The sequence below is a fragment of the Rutilus rutilus genome, assembly GCF_951802725.1.
Source record: "Rutilus rutilus genome assembly, chromosome: 9".
Taxonomy (NCBI): Eukaryota; Metazoa; Chordata; class Actinopteri; order Cypriniformes; family Leuciscidae; genus Rutilus; species Rutilus rutilus.
In genome coordinates, this window is record NC_140223.1 from 27,746,792 (window position 1) to 27,764,356 (window position 17,565).

The 17,565-nt window shown below is 39.5% G+C and overlaps 1 protein-coding gene across 4 annotated transcripts in view; it reads right to left on the bottom strand.

Annotated features, from left to right (window-relative positions):
- Positions 1 to 17,565, bottom strand: part of nphs1 (NPHS1 adhesion molecule, nephrin) — a 119,014-nt gene that overhangs the window by 56,249 nt on the left and 45,200 nt on the right. For all 4 annotated transcript variants that reach the window (XM_084419147.1, XM_084419145.1, XM_084419146.1 and 1 more), the window contains 2 exons: positions 2,462 to 2,584; positions 2,115 to 2,196 (listed from right to left, as the gene is read on the bottom strand). In XM_084419147.1, the coding sequence (XP_084275273.1) occupies positions 2,115 to 2,196; positions 2,462 to 2,584 (205 nt within the window). The remainder of the gene's footprint in view (positions 1 to 2,114; positions 2,197 to 2,461; positions 2,585 to 17,565) is intronic.

Here is a 17,565-nt window from a genome sequence, read left to right on the forward strand (position 1 = left end):
TCTAGTGGCAAAAAAATTCTTGCACATTGTACCTTTAAGTAAAGATCATGTTCCATTAAGATATTTTGTAAATTTCCTACCGTAAATATATAAAACATTCATTTTGTTCATTCATTCATCATTCCAGATGTTCAAATAGTTGTATCTCGGCTAAATATTGTCCAATCCTAACAAACCATACATCAATGGGAAGCTTATTTATTCAGATTTCTATATAATATAAATTATATATAAATATATACAGTATATGTATGCAAATATTTCTTAAATATATACATGCATGTGTGTTTATTGATATATACAAAATAATTATACACAGTACACACACATATATTATGTAAACACAAACTTTTATTTTGGATGCGATTAATCGCGATTAATCTTTTGACAGCCCTAATATATATATATATATATATATATATATATATATATATATATATATATATATATATATATATATATATATATATATATGTATGTATACTGTATATTAGAAAGAAATCAAAAAAATGTTCAGACGTAATTTTTTAGCGGCATCTAGTGGTGAGGTTACGAATTGCAACCAACATAAGTTACGGTGGCCGACAGGAAAACAATGTCGTCATCTGAGACAGCAGAGAGTAGCCAGTTTCTTTACAAAGATAAATTAAGAAAATATGTTTACTTAATTATTTCAGTGAAAACGATATGTTATTGCAAATATTATTGTTACTTGTTCATCATTGTGTCAGTGTTTTATTAGCTGACTTTGGCTAGCTTCTTTGCTCGAAGAACAACATAGTGACGAAGCGTGTTTGTCCGTTCAGGGCTACCGTAGAAACATGTCGGCGCAAAATGCCGACTTAATGGGCCCTATCTTGCACCCAGCGCAATTGACTTTGTACACCGACGCATGTATCATTCCTATTTTGCACCCGCGCAAAGCGGACTTTTCCCTCCACAGATGCATGTCGGTTAACTAAGAAATACACTTGCGCTCCCCGGGGCGGTTCAGCGCAAAGGGGAGGCGTGTTCCGGCGCAAACGTTCCCTCATGCTATTTTACAGGTTTAGAAAACATTTGCGCCACTGACCGAAAAAAAAACTGTTTAAAGTCAGTGGCGCGTTGCGCATGTTATTCATATGCTATTTTAAGGGCGCATGCTTGGCCTTAATCAATGTAGCGTGTGCACAACGCGCATACACTTTGATTCTCTCATCTACACACAGACGCAGCAGTTATTTTTGCAAATCATACATTATTACGATAGATAGATAGATAGATAGATAGATAGATAGATAGATAGATAGACATTTTATTATAAAAGCATACATCTAGCTTACACATTTACCCAAATTATCATACGCCTGTTTAACCGAAGTTAATTTGGGTGTGTTTCTCCATCCCCAACGTCCCTGACGAGAACGTCGGTCTCCTCGGCCTTGAACCGCTCCTGTCGTGCGCCTGGCAAATCCGCCGTTATAATAGGAATCGGCTTTAGAACAAGCGCGCCTGCTCTTAAAGGGAATGTGAGATGTCGCTCTGATTGGTTTATTTCACGTTACGCCCAAACCACACCTATGAATAATGAAGCTACTTCAGACCAACCCCTTTTAGATTTGTGCCAGGCGCAAGAGTCATTTATCCCGCCGGGAAAATAGCAACAGCGCCAAGACCCACCCACAAAGTTACTTGTGCTTTGCGCTTTGACACTTGCGTTTCAAATCGTTAAAATAGGGCCCAATGTATAAGGGGACCCGTGGTGTATGTAGATAGAACTGCCTCATTCTAAGGTAATACAAACATAACGGTTCATTATGTAAGGTCTTTATACACCACTAAAAACGTAGTTATGTATATGATATTGCATTTCTGTCAACAGATCCTCCTAAATATCACACAAAGCACCTTTAAATACCCACTTCGCATATTGGTTAAATGGAAAGTTTTTTTCTTAACGAACTCCATCCACCACTGTTTATTTTGCCTTTACAGTATATGCAGTATTTAAAATCTTAGGTATTTTCTAATTTCAAAAAGAGAAATTCTCAAGGTCATACAGTAAAATGTAAGTGGTGAAGGGGATTCAACTGCAAATAATCTTTTTTAACTTCATTGTTCGCACACAAACTTACATAACTTCGGCATGAGTTGTTAAAAGCTTATCCTGTGAGCCTGACATTGTGAAAGAATCGGTTTCCGTCAGCTCCTCTCCATCTGAGAAAGAAGGGAAAAAAAAAGCACAAAAGTTTTAGAGTCAGTAAGCTGCCTCAGGGTACTTCTTGCCAAGAGATGGTGTGACACAAACTTAGTAAATGAATCATGATGTCTCTTGGATTGAGTTTACAGCCACTGCTTTGAAAGCTCCCACAGAGATTTTATTTTATCTTTTATCGGCGTTGTGTATCAACAGTGTAATTGTCTCATAAGAGCTATGCTTAATGGACGTAAGAAAGAGTGGGGCTCTTAAGTGATGGTGTACCTCTGAACATGGTGATTTCTGCAGGAGGTTTTGCATCAGGAGCGATGCAGGTCACCGTGTATTCGTCTCCCTCCACCCACGGCTCATCAGACTCCAGCTGGATGTACGGCTTTGAGGGCGGGACTTAAACAAGAGAGAGAATGAGGAGAAGGTGAGGAGAGATTAACCTGCAGGGGATTGTCACAATATATTATTTTATTGCAAGCTGTGAACTCATTTGGTGTCTGGTTGAAGAGATATTTCAGAGCTTTAAACACACACACACACACACACACACACACTTCTGAGCGAGGTACTTTAGACACAAAATGCATGATATTTCTCCATAAGTAAGCTCAATTTGAAGGGTTTTGGCAAAACCCTGGTTCATACAAAAAGTAAATGTAGTTTTGTATATGTGTGGGAAAGCACATTTAACATTTATTTGTATCATTAATTATAAAAAGATCCAATTTTTTTAATTAATATTATATGTACATCTTATAACCTGTTATATATATATTTATATCCGTACTACTACTACTACTACAATCCAATACATATTAATTTTCAAATGTTTGGGATCATCAATATATGTTTTAACTTTTACTCTTTTATACTTTGATTCAGCAAGGATGCATTAAACGGATCAAAAGTGGAGTGGGCAGGATATTGGGTGGGATCGGGTCATCTATGATGAATAGTGTAGTGGGCTGTGGAGAGGGTCGAGGTCTGCAGTGAAATTGATGAGCCAGCGCTCCTCAACTGGCTCAATCGGAGAACTGTCTCACCGGACCTAACTCTTCGCTGGATCTGGTGATCGGCTCCAGCCTCGGGACGGGTGTGGCGACCTGCTTTGTCTCTGAGAGAGATGGCTGCTGGAGGTGTAGATAGTCCTGGGGAGTCAGAGATAATAATTGTTGTCCTCAACGAATCCCATAGTGAGGGAGGATCCGCACACCCGCAAGTCGTAATCAATGAACTCGATGAACGGACAGTGATCCTCCCCCAACAGCGGCAGCTGGCCGAGGATATCGTCCATCCCACTCCAGAAACCCCGTTTCAAAGTTTCATCGTCCCAGCACACCTCGTAATAAAGTTCCAGGTACTCCTTCACACAATCGTCCAGCTACCAGCTGTTTTGTGAAAAGCAGTCCTCATAATCTGTTTTGGTCTGTTCTTCTGTCACACTTGTCTTGGCAGTTTACAGAATCATGATGCAGAATAGCAGATACTAACTAATTTAATGGACACGAAGAGAATACAGAGGTAAAGGCACGAAGAATCATAACATTAACTGCACATACGTAAGACGAGAACAGACAATGAACTGAATGAGACAGGGAGTATAAATACACAGGGAAACTAACAGACAGAAAGTAATCAGTAACCAAGGAGACTAACTAGGATGCAATCAAGACTAAACTTAACTGAAGCACATTAAACACTAAACACAGCATAATCCTGCAAAGATGTGTTTGACATCTTCATTTGGGGACTTTACAGAACATATATTAATAAAAGATATTAATTTATCAGTAAGCATATCATGTAATTAATTCAACAAATGCTTTTTTATTTCACCCAATAAGTGCCAAAAGTGAAGTGCATATTTTTTTGCCATTTGATGACCCTCTTTTTTTAACAGGTCTTCCGAACACTCAAACTGAAAATACGTTCAAACTGCCTTTTAGGCAAAATGAAAGTAGTGATGCCTAGTAATGTTGACGCTGCAAATTAAACTGGGATAGGAGAAAGTATTTACTCAGTGAAAACATCACATACTTCATCTGTAAGGGTAGATTTAGCGTTTGGTTTACACCGTGTCCTGACCAAAGCAATGAAAGCTATTTCTTTCATGTTAAGGGCATTCACACTGACAGCGCTTTGCAGAAACAAAGCGACCAGAAGTCATTCATTTTCAATGAGTGCTGGTGATCTGAGGCAACATTAGGGAGAGATGAATTTAAGAAAGTTCATCTTCATGCAAATGCACACTGACAATGCAGAGAATGCCAGTGGGAGTGCAGATAAGTTCTGAGTGGTTTTTAGCATGTTGTTACAGTATGTGACTGCAAAGTTATTTTGGCCAAGTCAAAAGAGTCTACCGTCTTTACTCTATGAAATGGCTCAGGTCCATCCTTCAATGTAAATTTGACAGATTTATACCCTCTTTATTGTCTGGCAGGAAATACAATTGTAGGTCTGATTGCTTTGAAGAGTAATAGCATCCCACTTCTTCACAAGCCACACATTATTATTCATCTAAGTATGTCCAGCTTATAGTCAACTAATGTAAAGTAAACGAGTCTCATGAGGTTTGCTCTATGCAAATTAATCAATTATTTGTTAGATTGAATGCATGCATAAATAAATCATACAGGTTGTGCAAAATATATTTATCCACTTGTCCAGCATAAAAAAAGCCTTTGCGATCATCTCTGGTTTATTTGTTTTGGATATTTCAGTATTTTTACTGACTTGAATGCATAATTGCACAACTCAGATGGATAAGCTATTGATGTTATCCAATTTATCTTTATTCTTTAAAGAGGCCATATTAGGCTTTTTTACAAAGTCTTGATTTTGTTTATAGGGTCTACTAGAAAAGTCTTTCGTGCTTAAATGTTAAATATTTTTAACATTTACAATGTTTCAGCAACTCTCTTCCCAGTCTGTCAGTAACACTCTGTTTAGCACTCTGTAACACCCTGTCTCTATGAAGCCCCTGCTTCTGAAAAGTGCAATGTCCTCTGATTGGTCGACTGGATCAGTTTGTTGTGATTGGCTAGCTGCTTCAAGCGGGTTTCAGAAATGTCACGCCCCTTACCATGATCATTAGTTTCAACACACTACTAACACTAACTCAATCAGGATTCGTCCCATTATTTTGTGTATGCCTTGGGCGGGAATCAGAGTCCTGGGGGTGAACTGCTAATATCTGATGTAACGGGTGGAACAATATTTACATTGTCATTTTCGTGTCGGATATCAATATGCACGGCCGGACTGGGGGTCCTATAGCCAAGACTGTTTCGACTCAATTCAGTACCCATTGATAGGCAGCTTCTTTTAAATGGTCCCCTTGCTTATTTGTGTTCACACTCTGTAGACTGAAGACCGTCAAAGGTTTCTAATTACAATGTGATTTGCACCGTAGAGCACAGCGTTCGCACGCTGCAACTGTCAAAAGTGACTGACAGCTTCAGTCATTAAGGGTGTCAGAAAGTCCGTCCTGGAACGGAAAACAGACAGCAGTTTCCGACGGTCTGATATGACAGTTGTTGCTAGCAGAGTGATGTGAAAAACACCTCCACCTGCTGTCTCTGAACATGGTTTTTGTTTTGCGATTTTGCAAACAAATATCAAAACATAACCTTCCATAACTCTCCACAATGATAATATTGTAAATGGCTGCCTGACAAGTTGAAATAAGACAAAATAAGACAAACTTCCTCCAGTGCTTGATTCTCTAGCCATAATCTATGTCCATATTTGTCCGCTATCAAATCAGTGAAATAAAGTAAATGTTGGGAGGCACTTCCCCACATAAATGTTGTCCTTCGAGCCGAAAACGTCCCATAGTAAAGCCAGCTCTAATTTTTAAATCCAGCTGTCATTCCATTATCTCCAGTGTTCATGCTACATCTGCACTCACAATCAGCCAGGCAGCCATAATGGAGAAGAAAATAAAACAGCAGCAGTATGCCAACATCCTTCAACAAATGGAGGAGGACATGCTGGCAGAAATAGAATATCAGAGACTACGAACTCAAGCTAAAGAGGCTCAATGTGCTCAGGAAGAGGCTCTCATGGCAAAGGAGGCATTATCTAACCAGTTAGAAAGACGACGCAAGCTGAAAAGAGCAGAAACTGATTTAGAAGTGGTCAAGCTGGTGAGTTCCCTGCTCAGTAAAGATACAAGTTTGACTGATCCAGAGACTCGAGTATCACCAGACAACACCGGGCAACCACCTCAATTCCTTGTCATGCTCAGCCGACCAACCTACATTTCAACAGTCTCCCTACCCATTATCTTCCATGATCCAAGCCACACAGACTGTTCCAGAGGCACAGAGAACATGTGCCCAATGCACAGTTCAGTCAATAACCAAAACTCTTAGTTGACATTACAAGCAACAATGCCTGCACGAGTTCCAGCTCCCACAGCACAATTGTCCCCAAGTGTAGTCACTCAATTCCAAGGAAAATCTCAAGCTGCATATTCTCCGGAGAGCATGGCACCTGTCCCACAGCAGTCTCCAAGCCATGTTTCTAGGCCATTACCTCAATTCAACTCAAAGCAACCATCTGCAACCCAATTTGTGACACCAGACACAGATAGTGTTCTGATTTCACAGACTGTAACTCCTGTTGCAAACATTACCTCAACCTCAAATGTGAATACTTTGTTACCAGTCCAGGTAGCTTCACCAATCAGTCAGAAACATCCCTCAGCCCACGCTACCAGTGTTTGAAAGTGGCACCAAAAGTGACTTTGCCTTGTTGAAATTGGCCTTGGATAATTTATTAAGCCATCATACTCATTTTAGTGAGCAGTACAAATATCAAGTGTTACTGAGCCATCTGAAATTTGACAGTGCTCAGCAGTTGACTGAGGCATACATGCACCACCCACAACCCACAACCATACCCACAAAATTGGTGATTCCAATGCCTTTGACTCATTTGCCTTATCTGTCCGATCACTCAAACCCTTTGTTGGCATTCTGGGGACTCTAGAGGGACAGAATGGGTATGAGCTATGAGCTTAGGTGTGGTTTTCATGTGGACTGCCTTCTAGGCAAGATGCCACCTGCTTACTAATACAGCTTTGTATAGTACCGTCTAAGTCATGGCATTCTCCAAACTGGTACAGATAAAACCTACACTCTCCCTGACTTGGTGGCTTGGTTACAAACAAAGTCACAAGCGAAGCGCATCTCTAGCCGAACAGCTGCCATGTTTCAACCTTACCCTAAGACAGAGAGTAGTCAACACCTGACATCTGAGAAAGCTGTCAAGCCCTCTGAACCTGCCCAGGCTAAAGTCATTTCCAAGCCTACTGTCCTCATTGTGACAACCGAGATCCTTATCTCAACTCCTGTGATAAATTCAAGACATTGACCACCACCCAGATTGTGACGGCCATGTGAAGTCTGCAAATAACTGCTCCTTACTGTCCTACATGACATTTGACATCCACACAAATCTATCTTGACAGACCCAACCGCTAACACAAAGTTATGCTTAAGGTTGTCAAAGTTCTCTTGCACAATGGTGGTCAAACAATGGAAGCCTATGCTATTCTTGTTGATGGCTCCGAGAGAACCACCATCCTTCCTCCAGTAATTCAGCAGCTTAAACTAAATGAAGCCCCAGAAGTTCTCCCTCTACAGACAATCCAACTAAGTCATATCAAACTTGAAGGGTCCATAGTAACCTTGGAGGTTTCTCCCATCACCAAACCAACAGCAAGGTATGTCATCCATAATGCCTTTACAGCCTCTGGTCTATGTCTTGCTGAACACAATTATCCTGTGGCAACTCTCCAGAAAGCATATCAGCACCTGAAAAGTCTACCACCATAACCTGTAGACAGAGTCAAACCCTTACTCCTCATAGGGTCCGGTACGGCCCACCTCCTGACTCTTCCTCAGCCCGTACGTAAGAGAACATTGGATGGCCCTGTCGCCATATGTACAAAGCTTGGATGGATACTGCAAGCCCCAATGTGTCCAAATCAGCCCCTCAGAGGCCAGCAACAATGTCTGCACATTATGACACCACGTGATGGGCTATATAAGCATATGAAGCGCTTATGACAATTTAACACCTTGCCATACAATGAAAAGCTGATCACAAGATCAAAGCAGGACCAACAATTCTATAACCTCTTACAGTCTGCTACGGTGGTCAGCGGTATTCTAAGGTATTGCTAAGGCAGTCTCATATCACCTTGCCCCATGCAGACCAAGAGGTGCTAACCAGTCTCAGAATATTGAGAGAAAGCTGGCAAAGAGTCCTGAGCAGGCTAAAACCTACTGCTCTGAAATTCAAAAGCTTGAATCTGCAGGTTAAATAGCCAAGATGTCACCAGGGGAGACAGACAAGACAACAGAGTCCTGGTTTATCCCACATCACATAGTGTATCATAATGGGAAAGACTGAATAGTCTTCAACTGTTCCTTCCGGTACCAAGGACAAAGCCTGAATGAACAACTGCTTCCTAGGCCAACATTGGGGCCATCTTTACTGGGCGTTATCTTGAAGTTCTGGCAACATGCCATTGCAGTTAGTGGGGACATCAAGGGTATGTTCCACCAAGGGCCCGTTCTTCGTACGTCGCTAACTCAGTTAGCTGGATTTGATTGTTGGCGATTTGGCATGATCTTGGATTGTTTGGTTCTTCGACGCTCATCCTGGACTTGCTGTCATAGCAACAGGTGCGCAAGCTTAAAGGTGCCATATGTAAAAATTGAGGTAAAAATATCCAAAAAATGACCTACACGCATCAAAAGAATGAGAAGAAATAAGGGCGATGATGTCATTAAAAAAATGTCAAGTTATAGTGCTGCAGAGATATCAACCTTAATTAGCATTAGCATTACTAGCCACGGCCCGACAGGTGTCGTAATACCAGTTTCGGCCATGGGAGGCGGTATGCGGGCAACATAACCACCAGTCAGTCAAACATGCAATACACGAATAACTCGCACGGCTTGTGGGCGTACTTGAACCTGATGTTAATCGTGTGGAAAGTAGCCTACAGCCCACTACAACATTCAAATAAAATCTGATAAAAAAAAAAGGAACAGAACCAGAGTAAACATTGGCACTGCTTTCCATCGCTGGAGACAACTAATGGACATGAAAGAAATGAGGTTCGACTCCGAACTTGCAACATTTCTTTTGGATTGGTAAGTAAGATGCTGTTAGTATTTCGTTAGAAGTTTGTTTTATATGTTTGTGTAGTTTTTTCGGGAAGTTATAACATAGAAACGTATCGAAGGCTGTTCGATAAACGTATATATAACGCACATAAATATATTATTGTAATAGTTCACATAGCACAATCTCTATAGCTCTTTTTTCTTGCCAACTACGTGACCTATATTATGTTTATTAAATGGCTTTCCTGAGGTAAATCTGACATAATTGTTCTCCAGCTGTGTTATTGACCTCTTCACGCTGATAAAAACACTGATTGGTCGATATTATGTATGAGGAATACATTTTGGTAAGTTGTAGCCTACTGTATCTTTCAACAGAGTTCGTGTTTTTTTTACTATTAGCTAACAGTTAACGTTAGTAGAGTTGATCGGTTCACGTGCGCTAGGGATCTGTCGTGTAACAATTACAAGCGCCAAAACGGTATTTATTGTTTGAATTCAATAATAAAATTGACAGAATCTAAGAGCTGAGATTTTTTTTATATCATAACTAACCGGCTCTGTCTAGTCTGTCGGTATCCGTGTTCTCTTTGCTTCGCGATTTTTCTGTGCGTGAGAAAATTGATGTGTGGGGTGAGAGCGTGTGAAAAGTGTCAATTGCGTGTGTCTCACGGTGAATGCGTGAGAGTTGGCAGCTCTGTATTATAAGTTACGTTGGCGCTAGCTTGGTCAACATCAGCGAATGCTGTCTGTCAAATTAATGTAATTTAAACTAACAATAAAAATGTAATATGAACAAAACGAATATGAACATATTCACTGGTAAAGGTGAAGGGGAGTAGCTTGAAGATGTCATATTCATACTCTAGAGTAGACCAGGTATACTGCCCCCGTCTGGTATGGAATGTGGTGTATGAATTTATTTTTTTTGAAGGATGGCACCTTTAAACCTGCTCGGGAGCAGGCATATTTCATGTTAACAGGATTAGACTGCGGCTTTATAAGCGGAGCTGATACGGGAAGTCCACTTTCTGAGATATATTTTTTTTCTCGTGACTCGTGAGATTGTCGTTTACATTATTAATTTGTTGGAAACGCACATTTATTTTCGACTTGTCGGAGTCGGGCTTTAACTACAGCACAAACTGTTTGCATTGCCCTAAGATTATTTGCGAGTGGCTCTTTCCTTTACACTATTGGAGATGCAGAGAACTTGATGGAAAGTGCTGTCTGTCGGTCATTCGGAGTTTACCTGGCACTTTTAGGTTTAAAAAACAGTTTTAGTTTTTTTTGTGGCATTTCCAAGCCACTTAAGACCCAATGTTGTAAAGCAGTTTTTTTTAAAGCAGTTTTTTTTTTTTTTTTTGGCTATCATAGTTTTTTATGAAGATCATGCAATTATGACCATGCCGATTACAGTATATGTCACTCAGGCTTCAAAATGTGATTGGTACCATAGACTATAGGCTAGACCATAGACTGCCATCAAGGCCTCAATGAAGGGGATTATGTGAACAGAAAGGGGGTTCACAATGTAAATGTGCGGCCCAGTTACTATTGTGATTCTTAATATTCCAGATTAGTAATATTATATCAAATAAAAAAAAAGGCAGTTGACTAAAATCTTCCATATTACAAATGTGAAAGCAAAATGGCCAGGATCTGTGCATGACTTAAGAATTTTCAGAGATTCACATTTATGCACATTATTTGAAAGTGGTAAGGAAAGTTCCACAATTAAATATCAAGCTCACTGTATTACATACACTTATGCTGATCCTAACAGAACTGCATTTTTTCATAGGTGATTATGACATGTTCCTGCATGCAGACAGGTGTTTTATGACCCCATTCCCTGACCCAAACCAGTTACAATGCAGCTCTAGCCAGGACAAGGGCACACAATGAAATTAACTTTGGTTAACTAAAGGGAAGATTTCAGTGTCTGAAAAGTCTGAGGGCTGCACACCTGACAGGGCCTGTGACATTGTTGCATGTGCCATATTACACAACATTGCCAAAAAAAACAAAAAAAATTTTCATTAAATGTTTAATAAAAGACAAATATGCTTAGTTCCTTGAGTTTTATTTCAATTGTTCTTTGTAAAGAAAAGCCAGTGGTCAAGTGCCTGCAACAAGAGATATTAGACACATGCCTCATGCAACAAATAAAAAGGAAAAGTTGGCTATACACTGCCCACCTGTAGGCCTATGTCTCCTCTGTCTGTGCTAGATGTGGAATCCTGCAACTTATATTGCAGCCATAAAGCATACAAGTATAAATTAAGTAAAGTAATTTATGCACTTGCAGGTAGGCTAGTTCCTCCATATGACAGTTATCTGAGAGGGTTTATTCACTGTCCAGTGCAATGGAAACAAATGGACATTACAAAGTCTTATACTTTCTTTCCTTTGGAAAGTTAGAAAATGTCCACTTACTGCATTTCAGCCACCACTTTCTTGGGAACAGATACAAGTGTTGGTGTATTATGTAAAAGTGCACAAAAGAGGAAAACACTAGGGGCCCTATTTTAACGATCTGAAACGCAAGTGTCAAAGCGCAAAGCGCAAGTAACTTTGTGGGCGGGTCTTGGCGCTGTTGCTATTTTCCCGGCGGGATAAATGACTCTTGCGCCTGGCGCAAATCTAAAAGGGGTTGGTCTGAAGTAGCTTCATTATTCATAGGTGTGGTTTGGGCGTAACGTGAAATAAACCAATCAGAGCGACATCTCACATTCCCTTTAAGAGCAGGCGCGCTTGTTCTAAAGCGGATTCCTATTATAACGGCGGATTTGCCAGGCGCACGACAGGAGCGGTTCAAGGCCGAGGAGACCGACGTTCTCGTCAGGGACGTTGGGGATGGAGAAACACACCTAAATTAACTTCGGTTAAACAGGCGTATGATAATTTGGGTAAATGTGTAAACTAGATGTATGCTTTTATAATAAAATGTCTATCTATCTATCTATCTATGTATGTATCTATCTATGTATGTATCTATCTATCTATCTATCTATCTATCTATCTATCTATCTATCGTAATAATGTATGATTTGCTAAAATAACTGCTGCGTCTGTGTGTAGATGAGAGAATCAAAGTGTATGCGCGTTGTGCACACGCTACATTGATTAAGGCCAAGCATGCGCCCTTAAAATAGCATATGAATAACATGCGCAACGCGCCACTGACTTTAAACTGTTTTTTTTTCGGTCAGTGGCGCAATTGTTTTCTAAACCTGTAAAATAGCATGAGGGAACGTTTGCGCCGGAACACGCCTCCTCTTTGCGCTGAACCGCTCCGGGGAGCGCAAGTGTATTTCTTAGTTAACCGACGTGCATCTGTGGAGGGAAAAGTCCGCTTTGCGCGGGTGCAAAATAGGAATGATACATGCGTCGGTGTACAAAGTCAATTGCGCTGGGTGCAAGATAGGGCCCAAAGTCATTACAATGACCTACACTCAGGAAAAATGTGATCAGTAACTCATGGCAAAATATTTTTACATTAACATAAGTTTAGCAGTTTTCACTTTCACAAGTCAAAGCAATTCATCATTACTCAAGATTTAACAGTTGAAATGACTATATGGCCTTAATTTAATGCAGCAAAAATTATTTTTCAGTGTAGGCTACTAAGATCTTTTTTTTTTCTTTTTTCTCAGCCTTTTTCTTGGTTGCTTTTATAAACAGACAACCATTTATTTAACAGTGCCTTTTATAAAAGAGACTATAATATAATAAAAAAATTACCATTATGTAGAATATTTTTGTACTTCACTTTTATTTGGTCCCATGTTCTAGTGTGGTGACTCTGACATTACAATGAACAAAGTAATTATGCAATTATTAAAATACAAATATATAGGCTAATAAGTGATAAAAACATCTAACGTGGCCACTTCTAACGGATTTAAATTGTCTGCTACTTTTTGCCAGCCCTCTCTCCTGGCTTTTGCAGACTTTGAGGTGTTCCCTGGCGTTTTGATTAAACATTAAAATTCCGAATAAACTTCGACTATTAGTTCTTGCTCTGCTGAGGAGAAAAACTGTGCGTGCTCTTTGGCCACGCTGAGCAGCCAATAGCAGTGTTGCTGATCAATGTTTCTACTATCGATACATATCCCCTTTTAAACCAGTGCATGAACGCGCAATTATCTCAGATAACTCAATCCAGCTATAGTAATCATATCCGGCAGGTGTGTTCGAAGAACCTAATTAGCCAGATCATGATTAGCACGATGATATCATCTTGGATGTGTAATTTTATCTCGGATGTTTTAAGCAACGTACGAAGAACGGGCCCCTGGTACACTCGTTATTGCGGTGCAATGTGGGATAGAATGAGTGCACTCGATTTTGTCCACTGTGGTTTCCACTACAAATGGAATGGCTGTCCCTTCAAATAATGCCCTATTTGAGGGCATAGGGGCGATTTTGGATTCAGCCATTGTTTACAAGCTGTTTTATTGTTAAATCTTTCTGCAGTTGAAACACTGATTGAGCGATTACTTGAGAGACATGATACGGATTTCAGTAAGATGGACTGTATCTTTCAACATATTTTCATAGTAAAAAGGAGGACTGATCACGTTCACTAGCCCTCCACTTTGCTTGAACTGAGGTGCTACAGTGATCTCTCGCGCCACATTAAAGAGTGTCAAAATGGTATTTATTGTTTGAATTACATGAAAAAATTCAAAAATTCACTCCCAGACAAACAACACAGAGTGAGTGTGTGTCACCCTCGCTCAAATAGCGCGGGCAAGGGGACGCACACTGTCTGAACTGTTTCTCTTTATTCGTCATTTTTCTTGTCAGTGATAGACAGACGACACCAAATAAGACAATAGTCACACAGAACACTTGCTGAAGACCAGAAAGCTAATGCTGTTGTGGTCCGGCGTCCTTTTATAGGTTCCGCATCACCGTCACATTCAATGTCACGAGTGACGTAATGACGCAATACCAATCGAGATTGGACTAGTTCCATACAGGCTTCAGACGCGTCGCGCTGAAGGCGTTCCCCAATGTGTCAATTCTCGATGCAGCGCGGGTTCCCTCGAAAGGGAACACCAAGTATAGCCTAATAAGTATGGAGCAAGAGGCATGTTAAAATGTTTTAAGGGGCATTTGTTGCATATGTGAATGTTTCTCCTTGCTTAGCCCATTTATCATTTGCTCTTGGAAACATAGGTGAATATGTGTTTATACTTGGTTGGTAATGAATTTGCACTTGCAAGTTTCCAATAAACAAAAATGAAACATGCGTTTGTTATCGCAGGGGGTGGAGTATGGAGTGTGGGCAGTGGGCAACCACCGGGAGAAACATAAATCGCCGTCTATGCATAATAGGTCCACTTTAATGCTTTAAAACAAATAGTGAAACAAATCTTACTTAGGGCCTCACAAACCCCAGCACATGGTTATTTAAGATCTTAACGAAGTGCCTCGCAGTGTTTCTTGGTTGTTTTCTATCAGAGCACTTTCACTTTCAGTGGCCTCAGCACGACACTGCAGAAGCAGACCATCTCATTATCAATTGAAACGCCTGTGTGAATCACAGACGGATGATAAAGCATGGCCCCTGCACTGTCGACAAGCCTGTGGAAATGCACTAAATGCTAATCTAGCATAGCGCTCTGCTTATAGGAAAAAAAGAGCAGCAGCAACAGCGCTGCAAATCACCTCCAGCAGAAGAGACGCGCACGCCGCCGATCAAAGCGCTCCCTCTTTACCTCTCCGCTGCGCAACTTTCCCCTGCATCGCTCGGGGCTACAGAGCGCTTCTCGCAGCTTTTGACGAGAGAGAGTGAAAATCAGTTTTTGTGCTCTGTTCAAACGAATCGAACTCAAATGTGGCACTGTCCAAGTTTACCCAAGTTGCACAGTTTTCCCACTGTGAGCTTGATATTGGATGCAAAAGTGTGAAACAGCAACATTTTTTGGTTGTACAATGTGTAAGGAACATCTTAAAATCCTGCTTATGAACTTAAGGCTGTTCACACAGGAAGTGAGTTAGCTGTAAAAAACCTAGACGGTGTAAAACAGTAGGGAGCAAAAAACACAGGTCTTGTGTTATTAAAGGCATATATATATACATATATATATATATATATATATATATATATATATATATATAGTTTATTATATAAAAAAATATATCATGATTATATTTTCTATATAATATCAATTATATTATATTATTCTATCTAGTATTATATATTTCTTATTTTTAAAATAAATAAATAAATAAATACATAAATAGATTTAATAACATAACATTATAATATAATATAATAATGATTATAATAGTATATATTTTAAATAGTAAATGTAAATAAAATATTATTAAGATATTATTATTATGATATTTAATAAATAAATAACTTCATTAATTACTATCATTAATTACTAATAAATAAGTTTTAAAAAATTATAATAAATTGGACTTCTAAGTCAAATAAGATTATTTGTGATTTACTATGTGAACTACTTTGATTTGCTGGCTTCCTTTGAAGCACAAGTCTCTCTGTGGAACATTCTCAAATTATACTGGATGACATGATGATCATCAGTTGTTGTTTTTTTTCTCAGAGGGGCAAGCTTACATACCCAAAACAATATAAAATCCTTAATTTCACTATGGAAAAAAAAACCCTAGCAAATAAACCAAAGAAATACCCTGTGAGAACTGGCACATTGTAATTAGAGCCTCAGTGTTGTTGTTCAGGTAGCCAGTTGCTCCCCTGGAGTTTCTAGGCACTAGGGGGCGTTATTGCTGTGTGCAGCTCGGCACTGAGGAGCGAGGGGCTTCACACCGAGACAGATGGGGCAAGTCTTGGGCTTCAAATGGATTTAAAGGAAGCAATAGGAGCTGTACAGACACTGATGGCTGAGGAGAGCACTGCAGAGGAGCCCGCTTAGATAATGAGATGCATTTGTTTTCTCTTCTCTTCTGCTCTCCCTTTCTTTTTAACTGCTCACAATTTCCTCTCACTCTCTCGCTTTCTCACCCTCACGCCATCGCCCCCTCACTCTCTCTCTCTCATTCTCTGCAGATGAAGCCAGGCTCATCACTTGTTGTGGTAGAGAAGACATTGTTTAGGCACATAGATTTCCCAGTAAAGACTGATGGTGTGCTCACAGACCAAGCAAGCAGGTAGAGCATTTATCTCTTTCTCTCTCTCTGCCTCTATGCATGTCTTTCACTTCATCCCTCATTCTCGCTCTCTCAACTTTTGGCTCAGTGCTCGATATATAGCAAAGCTAAAAAAGCTAAAAGGTGCTTCAAAACAACAAAAGCAAAAAATACAACAGCAATGCCAAGGTAGCATGTAAAAACAACAGTGTTTCATCACAGTGATGTCATATCTACAACAGACCATACTACTATTCTTTAACTAATCTGCTGGTACTAAACTATTTCCTCTTCTTAGTCACATAACATAACTATACAGGATATTAACATAGCAAAATAGGTAGATAAAATAGAATAAATGCATTCCAATACCATTTCAAGTATTGCCAGGTAATGATTATTGTCCTGTAGTGTTATAATATCATCATATGTTTCATATTATATTGTTTATTTTTTCTTTGTATATGATATTAATATTTTCCATGTATTAATCACCTTTTTTTTTTTGACAAATGTGAACAGCCTGTAACGAAGCTTAAAAAACGTGACCTTTCCCGACTTCCTAGGATACCCAATGAAAGGTGAAGGTAGTTCGCTAGAAAAATCAAAAGGATGTGACGTTAATGCCTCTTTTCCGTTCTATAACACATGAAATAAATGCTTATACAATGTTTAGGATGATGCTGAAATAGCCATTTGGTACTGTAGTGGCCAATGTGTCGTGCAAAGAAAAGGGATTAATTCAAACTATAGTCTCACATTGTTCGATCTATATAGTCTATAGTCTCAATTATACTTTATAATCAAACTAATCATAACAGTGTGATTTTCATGACCTCATCTGTCGACATGATGCCGGTGAATTGCATACGTCCACATTGCTATGATCAGATGCTTTCTTAAAGGGGTCATATAATGCCATTTTTGTACAAGCTAATATGATTCTTTAGGGTCTAAATTAAAAGTTAGTAATATACTTTAATTAAAAATTCTCATTAGTATTGTAAGAAAACACTAATTTTACCTGGTTTACGCCGTTTAAGTGCATGTGTTTTTAAATGATAATGAGCTTTGCTCACCCTGCCCCTCTGTTCTGTG